Below are 13,586 nucleotides of genomic sequence, written 5' to 3'. Positions count from 1 at the left end.
GCCTGACAGCACCTTTTTTATGGGGGAAACCACTTTCCCATGCCGTGATAATTCTCTGCACAAGAATTCATCACTGATGAACGGGGGTACGTTTGAGAGTGTGATCTTCGTCGCTGGCAGAGTCAGTGGGAGCAACTGGACGAGCAGTCCATTCACAGAAATGCCAGCCTCGACCAGCAAATGAGCCTGCTCAACCTTCTCCACAAACAAAACCACTGCACCGTTTATCCGAGCAGCAGATTTAACTGCCCCATGCCCGATCACCTCACCAACGGCCAGAGCCACTTCCTCCACGGTGCACGGAGAGCCCGCAGCGACTTTAACGCCGTGCTCCCGTGTCAGCTGAGAGAAGCCTCCGCCGCTCACCACCATGACCACGCCGACCTGCCAGTCAACACCTGGCCAGGTAAAAGCACACAAATCCCCCCAAAACTGAAATAAACCCGACAAATAAAGACTCTACAGACAAACGAAACTAAGTGACTGAATTCACAGAAAAATAGACAGAAAAAGATAGAAAAAACAAAGCTCAAACTTTCCTCGCTCTTCCGCTCTCCTTTCACACTCCTCCCACACGAAGAAGAAGAAGAAGAAGAAGAAGGAGAAAGTTGTTACTCTTGTATCTCTACTCTCCTCAGCTCCTCCTCCTGCACCTCCACCTGTGTCTGGACTCATGATGGAGTCCCATCACACAGAGCTTCATCATTTCTCATCCTTCTCTGAACCTGTGAGGTAGATTTAGTTTCCTGATGATGAAGTCTCTCCTGGGTGAAATATTAACCTGGGTTTGTGTTTCTGATCAGGAAGACTCAAAGATGACCACAAACTACAGATCGCTGTGATTCTCCTGGAGTCACTAAAACTCTTCATCTTTCCTCTGTGAATCCACAAAGTTCAGTCTGAGTCAGAGTGAAGCTAAACTTTGACTCAGCCTGAAAACAAACCCTCCATCTGTCTTCATCCAGGAAGATCTCTCCATCAGAAACAGGCTGCTGGAGAAACTGAACCAGATCTGAACAAGACCTGAGAAAATGATGGGCTCATCACAGAAGGATCTACTGACTGGTTCATGACACGTTGGAGGGGCGGGACCCAAACACCAAAACCTGCTCATAGCTCCACCCCTGACAAGCCTCTGTCCAATCAGACTGAAGAGGGTTTGTGGAGCAGGGAGCCTTAAAGCGACAGCAGCTAAAGAGCAGAGTCTCAGACAGAGGCTGAAATGAGGGTTTATAAAACACCAGGGCCGTAAACACAAAGCTTCTCAGAGTCCTCTCAGAGAGATCCTAACTCAGCCTGAAAACTCCTAACAAGAAATCTTATCTTCAGAGTGATTCAGGAAGTTTCTGAGAGCAGCTCTGAGCAAAGAGGAGACAGAAACTTTGATCTTAGTGAGGAGGTGTGGTTGATCCTGTTGCTAGGTATGACACATAGTGCGTCCCAAATCGCATAGTTCCATACTCAAATAATCAAAATTTTGAGTATACTGCGTAAAAATGAAAAGCAGTATGCATAGTATGCGAAAAATGAGTACGCAAAAGTACCAGGATGATGTACTCAAATCGGCCCGGATTTTGAGTATGCACCTGTGGACACTTAACGCACTCATTTCATCCTCTGGCAGCAATGTATAAATGTAAGTTATTGATGTTGTTTTTACACGTGTTGTTTCCACCAAGCACCATCAGCTGCTGACGTTGTGTATGTGATGTAACTTGTTTTTGTTTGTTTTGTTCTGCGAATGATAGGCTATGCCAGTGTTTCTCAAATCTGGTCCTGGGGACCCCCTGCCCTGCATGTTTTAGATGTTACCCGACTCCAACACACCTGATTCAAATGATCAGCTCGTCATCAAGCTCTACTGGAGCCTGATAACGAGCCATTCATTTGAATCAGGTGTGCTGGAGTGGGGTAACATCTAAAACATGCAGGGCAGGGGGTCCCCAGGACCAGATTTGAGAAACACTGGGCTATGCTAATGCTAGTTGAGCTAACAGCTATCTCAAATGCCAAAGCTCATTGGGCTAACAGTTACCGGGGCCCTAGCATTACCCGGTGAACCAGGTAAATATAATAACAAGCGGGTTAGACCCTGCACAATGAATACATGACCAGAAGCACCACTCAGACATTTAATTTGTGGATGTATTTTAACTGCCATAGCGCCCCGGTAGCTCTCTTGGTAGCTTCAGTCAGCTGCACCGACCCCCATTAATAAACTCTACACCGCTGATCGTGTTATTAGCTGTGTTTGATATACTACTGAAAAGGCTTTGAAAATTCGCTGGCAAATAGTGGCAGTGTTTGGCGGAAACCCGCTGGAAGCCGGTCACAATTAGACGTAGAAGAAGAAGAGGTCGACATCATGTCGTCATTTCCGGTAAGTACGGCGCTCGGCAGTATGCGATTTAAGACAGCACTACACCCTCAAAATTTGCGCACTAAGCCAGTGAGTATATAGTATGCTTAGTACACTCAATTTGAAAATTTTGAGTACACAGTATGGAAGTATGCGATTTGGGACACACTAACAGTCTCCTTAAAGCTGTGATTGGTTGGTACAGATCAGGAAAAAGATGAGGAAAAAAAGCGCTCTGTGCCTCTAGTAATGAATAAACTGTAAAATCACCAGTATGAGTGTTCACTTCTTGGCTTCTTAAAGTCCTCCTCTCTCCTCCTCACAGTTTTTCACCTTAGGAGCTCTCTTAAGGCTCAAGTTGCTTTGTGAATAACTTTAATCTTAATGAGAGAAAATTCTTATAAAAATCTTAGAATCTGAGAAATTTTGAGATTTTTCTAAGAATGACGTCACTGTGAGCTACTTTTAGTCTTAGGATGGTTTGTGAATACAGGCCCAGAGAGAGGAAAAATAGAGATTATTTTACTACGGGGGCACCAGAGGGACAGAATTAAGACCAAAAAAGCACAACACACCCTCTGTTTTAAAATGAATAACATTCTCAGATTTAAATCATTTTAATATAAAACAAAATAAAAAGACTACCAGACGATTCAGCAGCTGGATCTGTAAACACAGAGAGTGTTTTTAAGACAGCAGCAGCAGCATTATAAAGGTGAACTGAGCAGTTTGAGATTCAGGCTCAAGATTTTTGGGGATTATAGACAATAATTGGGATGTATCATGGAAATCTACACCACACATTAAAGCTTTGTTTAAGAGAGCTTCAAGCTTCAGATTTAACTTGTGAAAATGTCTGACTACTCACAGCTTTAAACACATTGTCTGACTCTCATCATGAAGGAGAACAGACAGTGAAGAAGTTCAGACAACACCTAAAACTTTACCTTGAACCTGTGTTGGTAAAGATTTCATTCAATCATTAACTTTTCAGAAAAACATGAAAAAAATCTGCTCTAACAATAAATTAATCTAATATAAAGCATTGGTTGTTGAAGGTGTGGATGGTGTGAGGGCTCACTGTGTGGATGATACACACACTCAGTGCTCCTTCATTAAGCTCACCTGTCTGATCTAACTCACCTGTCCTTCACTCACTTTGTTTCTGAGGCTGTCACAGAGTTCAGTCTGATTCCTCTCTGAGCTCACAGAGACTGATGGAGCTGTGATGGAGCACATTTTACTCACAGCTGTTTCTAATCAGACAAACTCTTGGACTGTGAACAGGTCTCTGACACCAACACTCTGTTCTTAGTTTCTAAATGTGCTCTGTACTTTGTCAAAGTCTTTATGAAATACATGATAAAAACCTTCAGAAGGTAAAGTAGATGTGAGAGCAGCCTGAGGAGCTGCTGGACCCCAAACATCCTGTCCATCCTGCAGAACAAGCACAGTCTGCAGAGCTGGAGAGAGCATGAGCTGCTGATCTATTCAGATCTGTACGGTTCAAATGGGACGTGACCCTTAGACTGAACTAAACTCTCTCATCACTGTGCCAGTGTCAGTCCTGCTCCTGATGCTCTGAGTGTGAGTGAGAGGAGGTGAGCTGCAGGCTTCAATTATCTGCTTTGGTTTTGATGTGGTCAGACTTAAACACCAGCTTCTGAGAATAAACTGAAAATCATGTGACAGAAATATGACGTCTGAGGCGCTCCTGAAGTTTCTCAACATGCAATGCAGGGAACAATGAATGAAGGAGGCTGATGAGACAGGGAGCTTTACTGATATAAAGATAAACTGCACTGTGCTGCTCTTCTGCTCAGAGACCTCACACAGACTTCTGTCAGAGAGTAAATACACACCACGAAACTCTGAAAAACACATTCAGAGCAGCAACATGAAGGAGTTTAATCCAGGAATATTCAAACCTGTGCATCAACTACAGCAGTAGTTTTCTCTGCATCATAATACACGAAATATATATAAATTTATCTTAATGAAATCCAGCAGTGTTTTAGTGTCTCAGTAAATAGTTTTTGCTCCTCTGTTCACTGTGATCAGGTCAATTTTTGTGTTTCTGTATCAAACCAGTTCAGTCAGCTGCTCCTCAGTTACTCCTCATAGTTAAAGTTAGTGAGAGGAAAAGTTTCAAACTACCAGGTCAACTGGAAGGACTTGTTAACATGAACACATTTAATTCAGAGCTGTAGTTACACATTCAAGGATTATTTCTTTTTCATTCTGCAGCAGTTTGGTTTCCAAATCAAGAGTTTCATGGTGCACAAAACAAAGTGACAGAGAGCAAATATAAAATAAGGAGTTAGACTGGGTATAACATAAAATAATTCTAATATCTGGGTATAAATGTTCCTATAAACTACATGTATCTGTTGAATGTGCTGTCATAAGGTGGATTTATGCACAGAAACTTCTGAAACACTGAAAACACAGACCTGAGCTAAAATCAGATGGAAACACACAGACCAACGGAGTGTGTTCATGTGACCGACCTCAGGTTTGACAGAGAAAAGTCTCTTTGATATTTTCTCTCAGACATTATTTGTTTCCTAAAAAACCAACTTAAAGATAAAGTTGTCAGACTCACCACTCATGAACACATGAATTTTAGCCTCAGTCCTGTGGTTGAGCTCCCCAAAGAAAGTGTTTGTTGTTTAATATGGATATCTGTTTTTCTAAAACCTGAATTAAATTAAATATTAAAAGTTTGTAAATTGATCCTTGTGATTCTCATTTTGCCCCCGATTAAACAGAAAGAAGAGAAGACAGAACAATGAATTTTAAAGGTGATGTTTATAGTTTTGTTGTTTGGCACATTATGGCTCTGAGTGTTGTTGAGTTTTGTTGATCTTTTATCTTTTATCTCTGTATGTACAGAAACATTCTGCATTGACTAGAGGTAAAAATGTGTTACCATAGGAATGTGTCTCCTCTTCACACTGGTTTATTAAACATTTTGGATCTGACACATCAGGAAAAGCTCCTGTCTTTAACAAACATGGATGGCTCTGTAATTAACACGTCCACTTTGCAAGAGACTCAGGACTTAAACTGAACAAAGCCTGATCTGATCTGACTGAGTGTTTCTACAAGATCAGCTGAGCTCAAGTTCAAATTACTCCATTGGATTAAGCTAAGAAAACTTAAAATTTGTTGGCGAGTTCAATTTACTCAAATGTCTGAGTTTTCAGTGTTGAAAATTATTTCTGAGTAGATTAAAATTTGGTTACTGTTTAAGTAAGCACAACTTAAAATCATTAGTTTGGTCTGTATCGGGGCTGCACGGTGGCACAACGGTTAGCACTGCAGCCTCACAGTGAGAAGATCACCGGTCCGATTCCCAGTTTTGCCGATGGGAGTGTGATGTGATGTGGAGTTTGCATTTTCTCCCCGTGCATGCGTGGGTTCTCTCCAGGTACTCCGGCTTCCTCCCACAGTCCAAATACATGCTCATCAGGTTAATTGAACACTCTAAGGCTCAATCCCACACTACCCCTTCACTATCAAGTGTCACTCCAAATGAAGTTGCACTCCTGGCTGTGGAGGGCAGTTTAATTGAAGGGGGAGGGTATAAACATGACTGGTAGAAATGAGAGGCCCTCTTCACTTCACCGGAAAACGGAAAAATCCTTGTCACCATGGAAAGAAAGACAGAAAGACACTCCTGGTGTATCGCTGTTATGCTGGGGCACAGATTGTGAGTTGCTTTGATCGCTGTGCAAGACTGATGGCAGCTGCATGTTGCCAAAATGATGCTTAGATTGACACAGAGATAACAGTGACACATATGGATTTCATTGGGATAGGGCAGATACCTGCTCCCATGCCTCTTGTGTGTGTGTGAAACGAGAATCATTCGCAGTTTGGAGCCGCACCAGCTGTCTCGTTTTTTCCTCCTCTACAATCATAAAATCAGAAGCTGTTACAATGACAGGATTTACATCATAAATCTAATGATTTTGAGTAATTCCACATCTTTCAATGCTATCACCATCTGACATTTCCAATCAAACTAATGAATTAATAATGCCAACTGTGCCACATTTTTAGTGCCAGGGCTGCATGACAATATCAAACGTCACTATACAGTAAGATTTGCTTGTTTTGTGCAATCTTTTTACACAAAACACACTTCTTGTGAGTTTCTGTTAGTGTGATAGAGGTAACATATTTGATACATGCGGCACTTATATCTGTATGTTGTTTCCTCCTCCGTTTCACCGTTGCACTTCCTGTCAAAGTCGTCGAAAGTGTGCATCGATGCAGGCTCGCTGTTTAGGCACTGAATGGTCCACTTCCCCTCCGCACTACGTGGTTTGGGACGGCCCTTAATGTGGCGGACCCTCCACGAGAACGCGCAAATGGAGGGTTAGTGTGTAGGGAGAGTGTGTAGGGGGCGGTTTGGGATTGAGCCTAAATTGTCCATAGGTGAGAGTGCGTGCGTAAATGGTTGTCTGTTTCTGTGTCAGCCCTGTGATTGGCTGGCGACCAGTCCAGGGTGTAACCCGCCTCTCACCCAATGACAGCTGGGATAGGCTCCAGCCGCCAGCAACCCTGAACAGAATAAGCAGTTCAGAAAATGAATAAACGAATGTGACTGCGTTTTGTAACCGTGAGTGAGGAGGGGACGCAGTCAATATGAGACCCTGCTGTATTCCTAGATGTGGAGCAGTGGAGCAGTGGCACAGGCTGTGCTCCACATGACATTGACTGTTTGTCTCTGTGTCACAGCATGGACAAGCTGTGTGAGCTCGTCGATCAGCTGTCTGTGCTCTACGCGGTGTGGACTGACTGTGTCAAAAATAAATAAATCTTTTTACCCTTAATTTCAAAATTGGCCAAAAAAGCATGATGGTCCAGTCTAACATTTGATTTAATATATTAATCATTAAGCACACTGCAAGAGTCAATAGGTAAAAGACCCCACACCAGTCAGTGCCGTGGAGCACAGACAACCTGTGCTCCTGAAGAACAATATTTCTTTGTACAGTAGGGTCTCATATCTACTGCCTTCTCTTCTCACCCACGGTTACCAAAGTTATCAAATTAGAGCTGATTTTTGTTGTAAAGGTGTTTGTAACCATGAGTGAGGAGGGAACGCCGTGGATATGAGATCCAGCTGCACTTTAAAATGTTATTTAATTTAATTGTTCAGATCTGCTTCATTTTTTCTTATTATTACATTTACTGAAATCACAAGGCAAATCAATTGATATGACATCTTTAGGTTTTCAGTAAGGTCAAATTATTATGTTTTACAATGATTTTTTTTAACATAACTTAATATTTAAATTTTCAACAAATAGGCTTCAGGTTTATTTGATTTAAGACATTCAGTAGAATGATTTTACTTGATAAATATAACTACTTAAGATATTGAGTTAAATAAAATTTAGTTTTTATATTTCATTACTTGTTGTTTTTTTAGGTGGCTAGTTAACGAGCATTTTTGAAGTAAACTCAACCTATCTAGGTTTACAGTGTACAATGTATGGTCCAGAACAGTCAAACAGGACAAAAGGTGAACTTCTGGAACGTTTCCACAGAATAAAAAGTCAGTCTATACTTTTCCCTCACAATACTTTGAAGTGTATTGACCAGTTTCTGGAAGATTGTTTTTTTTAGATTTGAGATTTAAAACTGTGCCCATGTATTTCATGGTTTTGTGTCTGAACTCAATTACAATAAAAAAAAGTTTTAACTATCTTAATGGCAAACAACTACTTAAGAAAACTCACCAGGTAGGTGCACAAGGATGTCATCATGCAGCTGATGGCAAAACTCCTCCTGTGTAACTACACAGCTGTAGTTGTCACTCTTCCTCACAGTAGTTTGGAGGATGATGTCATAGCGGCCTCCTCGCTCTGTGATTTCTGGATCCTCAGCAGGAAGGATGTTTCCAGAACTGTCCTTCCACTCTACCACAGGTTTAGGAGACGCTCCTCTGACAACACACTGCAGCTGCCACCAGTCATTTGTCGTCTTAATTTGCTTGGTCAATGGTTTTGGACATGTGCCTAAATAGAAGGAATAAAACAGTTACATCAGCAACCTTCATCAACACTGTTCAACACAGCCAGGTTTGTCATTCGGCCACCATGAGAGGGCAGCAAACAGGAAAGACACTGTCTGTTCATTTTTTAGTTATCTCTAATAGCTGACCCATTTTCTCTAGGAACTGAGTTATTTGCTTAAAGTGGAATTTTCGTATTAGTTTTTGCACCTTTGCTTTCTGCAAAAAAAAAGCAAAGGTAAAATGATTAAACAAACTTTTAAAATGCCTCAATTGTTGTCATTCCACTAAATAACGGACTAACCATATCAGTGATTTTTACACATTTCCCCATCATATCAGAGCAGGTCAATGATGTCACTGGTTCCCCAAATGTGTTACATTTGCATTTCTACAAACTTATTGTTCTGTTTAATAAAACTGAGAAGAATAGTAAACTTTTTGGTGTTGTGGGTTAACGTGTATTCCTAAAGTATGAATCTTGATAATCCTCTAAATGGTAGGATAATATAACAAATCAGTTATAGATTTTAAGGCGTGTGAATGATACCATACATGTGTGGCTGAACTCAGGGTACACCTGTAAGACACGGGGCTGATATTCCAATCTGAACTCACCTGAGCAATCTTCTCCTCTGTCCTTTAATCTCTTAACATGCGGAGGTTGTACGCGACCAGAGAAATTCACCTCAGGAAGAATTAATACATATAAACTGTAATTTATTGTGGCTGTAAAGTCAAATTACACACGTTGGACCTCGTTTCAGACCGTGAGGACTCAAATGATCCATAGAATAAGTAATTTCCAAAAAATAAAACCTGTCTTCACAGCAGTCAGCTTTCACTTTGCAGCTGTGATCCGTCTGTAGCTTTTTCAGCCACCCTGACAATTCACTGTTAAATGTGTTTCCAGGACTGGAACTGAACAATTTTAATCAAACGTGACTGATTATGAAGAAAAAACACTGCGTCCCTTATAAACAGCCTATGTTTGCCAAACCACGGGTAAATAAAATGATTAAACAAAGCTCAAACCTGTCACTGGAAAGGATTAGAGACGTTCATTAAACTTCCGATATAGTTTATAATTGTTGACGTTAAATCACCAACACAGTTTTGACCAATCATATTTACTATCTTTGAAATCAGTAAACGCCCCGTGAGAAAATGAACCAATCAGCATTTTTCTACAATCTACAGGAACGAAGATTCTGGAACTTTAACCCCAACAGCCAATCAGTGAACAGCATCCTCCACGAGCGCCTCCTTTGTCTGACTGATTGTTTTAATCAGCCAATAGAAAGCCAGTACAGAGAAAACACTCCGAGTTCATAACCACCGAAACCACCTGCCTGACCATCAACAGAAGTTACCGCTGACGGACTTTCTGTTATGGTGGGACGTTTTTATATCAGAAAAATGTTTCTTATGTTTGGTTTTAAACTTTATTCATTAATACTAATGACGATAAGCATAATATAAATACTTAGTCTGTCTTTTTACTGTTTAATTAAACACTAAGACAAATTTTCATACTCTTGTTTCATCTAATCAGAAAGGTTAAATATCTTCTTTTGGTAACTTTGTAAAAGTTTACAGAACTCTGTGGACACCTGCTGGACATGCTCTGTACTGCACTTTCTAAAATATCTCAGAGCAGCTTCAATCTGTCAACATGAAATTTAACACAGACATTAGAGACAAGTTGAGAGAAATATTCTGTGAATTTCAGTCTGATAGCCGCTATTATGATAGTTTAATTTTATCCGAAAGATAAAAACAGAGAAAAGGAAATAAAAAGAAATTATAATATATTCATTAAATTATTTCCCAGAGTGTCTACACTGAGGATTCAAGTCATGATAATGTACTTACTGACACCTCAGAGAGTTTACATTCACAATGACAGAATGAACATTTATAGTTTTTTAAATGTCAAATAATCATAAACTAGTTCAAATTTGTTTGAAGGGAAACAAAAATATACATGATTTTGTCAAAACTCAAGCAGTTAAGATACACTCTGAAAGAAAAAAACAAAACATAGTCAAAGTTAGAGAGCTTTGGTAATACATTAACATGTCATACAGACATCACTGTTATTAAAATAAGACATTTCATACATTTCATTTGACTCCCTAAAAGATCAAATAAAGTCTCTGATTGACGAAACAATCTTCATTCTGTAGCATGAGACTGCTTTGTGTTGTTACTGTAAGATTAGTGTTAAATGGTCAGAGCAAGCATGTTAATCATTCTCTAATGTTGGCCTCAAACATTTATGGGACGTAATTTATCTTACCCACTTTATATTACAGAGTGAAATAAGTAGTCCGGCCCTTTTTTGTATATAGTTCTGCTGCACAGAGATTTTAAACAAGGACTAAGAGCTCACCTGGCTTTGTTTAACAATACAAAACTAAAGCTACATGCTTATTTAAAGCTCTTTGAGTAAAATATTACATCTTGCTTCATGAGTCTGTACCAGAAGTAAATCAATATAAATAGAAAAGGAAATATTTATGTCCAACGCTTCTTTAAGATGATCAATAACCATCTTTAGTCTTGTTGGATCAGCATTTTTACTCAAACAAATATGCACTTGCTTAATGAGTGAGTTTTTTTTTTGCATGATTTTGAATGGCTTAGTTTAAAATCATTTGTTCACAATAGTAGCCTTAATTAATTAACTCAGCCTAAGCTCACCTGAGCCTCTTCGGTCCGTCTGTAAATAAACTTTACTGTTTTAGAGTAGTACAATAAATCTACAAGTGCTGGTGTAAATATTTTTTTCATCTATTGGGAGTATTTTTAAGGAGTTGAATCAAAAATATTTAAATATTTTATCAAGTATTTTAATGAAGTACATGTTCTGTGCACAACTCTGTGAAAGTGTTTGAGAGCTCTGTGGACACCTGCTGGAGATTCTCTGTACTGCACTTTCTAAAACATCTTAGATCAGCCTCAGTCTGCACACCTGAGATGAGACACAGGAATCATGTGTAACTTCAGGTGGATGCTCTGCTTTAAAACATGACTTTTTTTTTTAACTCACGAATAAGTGCATAAGGACAGAAATATAAAAAAGAAAGGAGAAAACAGACACTCTTGGCAAATGATCTTGAATCAGAAATAAGTAAATATTGTCAAATTCAAACTGGTTCTTGTAGTTTCTGATTGTTCTTTCACTGATATGTGCTGTGTAAAGATATTGAACTATTGAGTTGTTTTACTTTATTAATTCTCATTTCTGTAGATTTTTCTCTACAGAGCTGATGAAACCTCACAGTTTTTCCTTTGCTCTAATGTTAATGACAATGTGTCCCATGAGTTATTATTAAACAGTTTAAACAGGAAGTGTTTAAGAGGCAGATATGCAAATAAAGAGAAATCAAAATACATGTAGAATAAGATTTAAAAGAATGGGTGAAATGTAAAAAACTTGATGGTCCTCACTCGACCAGTCCTCACAGTAAATCTGAAACATCTCCAAGAGTTTGATGAAAGAACTCACCAACAACAAGCTGAACGCTGAACTTTGGGCTGTGCTGAAGATTGGGGAAAATACAGGTGTAGGTTCCACTGTCAGACACCTTGGTCTTTGTGATCTTTATGGAGGAGTTGCCGTTCTTCAGTTCCTCTTGAAAAATTGAGACTCTACCTTTAAACTGTTTATCTTGATCATCAAAGTCTCTGCCAGAGTAAAGGCCAGCATTATACATGAACACCCTCTCCTCCTTTCCCTTCTCCAAGTCTTTCTTCCAGTCAAACAGCGCTGACTCCAGGTTCTCCTTGGAGCTGAGGGAACAGGGTAAAACTACATCACTGTCTTCTGTCACCACCACTGGACCTGAGAGACAAACACACACATGATTTACACTGTCCTAACTAGACACTAAAGAATTTTGAATTAAAGATTTGAAAGAATAAGGGGCTGAAACTTCTTCCTCTGGTCCCTCTAGTCCATTAACCTTCAGTCTGACTTTTATTTCATAGTCTTTTAAAGTCAATATAACTCTGTTTGACCCTCACAGATCAGGTCCCAGCAGACATGTCCCCAGTTCTTCTTTCTCATGGTCCATATCAGAGTGATGCTGCAGTTTAGTGTCTGCAGGATGGAGGAGACGCCCCACACATCCACTCCCTCATCTATCACCAACATCATCACACTGAGCATGTCTGTTAAACGGCTGAAGCTGTCATTTCATGACGTCAGCTGTGTTATGGAGGCTGATGTGTAAATATTGAACAGTGATAATTATTAGGACACATATTACAAACTGTATTAATGCTCCTTCTTTTCAAATGGAGCTAAATGCTAATGCTAACAGCTTCAGGTGCTACCATTCTCCCTCCTCCTCTGATAAACTCGGTCCTTTTCTGTTTCCTGACTTCATGTTTGGACATTTCTTCACACATTTCATCTCAAAGAATTCAGAGTCAATATGAGCCGTTAGTTTTCTTACCATTTTCATCAGTAAACGTTGATCCAGAGCGAGTCACCAGACAAAGACAGACGAGAGGAAGGAGCTTCATAGTTGTTGATGTCTCCTGAAGATTCACCATCACTCTAACAGCTCTGTGAGGAACACACACTGATACACATCTGACTGAGAGCTGAGCTCAGAGACCACAGAGACAACACATGAATCCCTTAGTAATACTTCCTGAAAACTCCTTTCACAATAAAAGCCACATTTCTACTGAACCAGCTCATGACTGAAAAAACTGTGGAGAGAAAAAGTTTGTCAGATTATCAGTTGTGAAAAAAGTCTGATCCTTTATCTTACTTGACAGAATAATTTTACCACACTGTTGAAGAAAAATAATGCAGAAAAAAGTAAAAGTATGGCTGTCTAATCAGCTGTTTGCACATTAAGCTGTGATAACAGTTCATAAATGATACCAGAACATACTATAAAATCATTTTTTAACCATAAAACAAATTTGGAAATAATCTCACAGCAATGTGAGGTGGGGCACAAGAGAACTATCAGTCAGCAGCAAAACTGTGACAAGACTGGCAGTGATAAGACCAGAAAGAGAAACACAGGAAACACAAACTTCATATGCTAATGCATCACCTCATGTTCTGTATGATCATTAAAAAAGCAACATTATTCTGTATAATTATGTATCTCTCTTGTTAAAAATCAGCTCATCTTAAATATACGTTAAAGAATTTTTTAATCTGAC

General features: G+C 39.6%; 1 protein-coding gene across 1 annotated transcript; it reads right to left on the bottom strand.

Moving 5' to 3' along the window:
* Nucleotides 1-11,048: 11,048 nt before the first annotated feature.
* Nucleotides 11,049-13,030, bottom strand: LOC141797470 (CD276 antigen homolog). The gene is made up of 2 exons (XM_074678830.1): nt 12,857-13,030; nt 11,049-12,240 (listed from the first exon to the last, which is right to left on the bottom strand). The coding sequence occupies exons 1-2, from the start codon at nt 12,954-12,956 to the stop codon at nt 11,858-11,860; spliced, it is 483 nt and encodes a 160-aa protein (XP_074534931.1). The 5' UTR covers nt 12,957-13,030; the 3' UTR covers nt 11,049-11,857.
* Nucleotides 13,031-13,586: the final 556 nt, after the last annotated feature.

Source organism: Halichoeres trimaculatus, unplaced genomic scaffold, assembly GCF_033239565.1.
Source record: "Halichoeres trimaculatus isolate MK-OKI-2021-1 unplaced genomic scaffold, fHalTri1.1 fHalTri1_scaffold_1, whole genome shotgun sequence".
NCBI classification, from domain to species: Eukaryota; Metazoa; Chordata; class Actinopteri; order Labriformes; family Labridae; genus Halichoeres; species Halichoeres trimaculatus.
This window is presented reverse-complemented; position numbering and strand designations above follow the sequence as displayed.

Excerpts from the sequence above, each read along its gene's own strand:
- LOC141797470 (XM_074678830.1), bottom strand. The coding sequence starts at position 12,956 with ATGGTGAATCTTCAGGAGACATCAACAACTATGAAGCTCCTTCCTCTC. Across the intron at positions 12,241-12,856 it reads AACGTTTACTGATGAAAATG|GTCCAGTGGTGGTGACAGAA; the intron begins GTAAGAAAACTA and ends TTTGTCTCTCAG.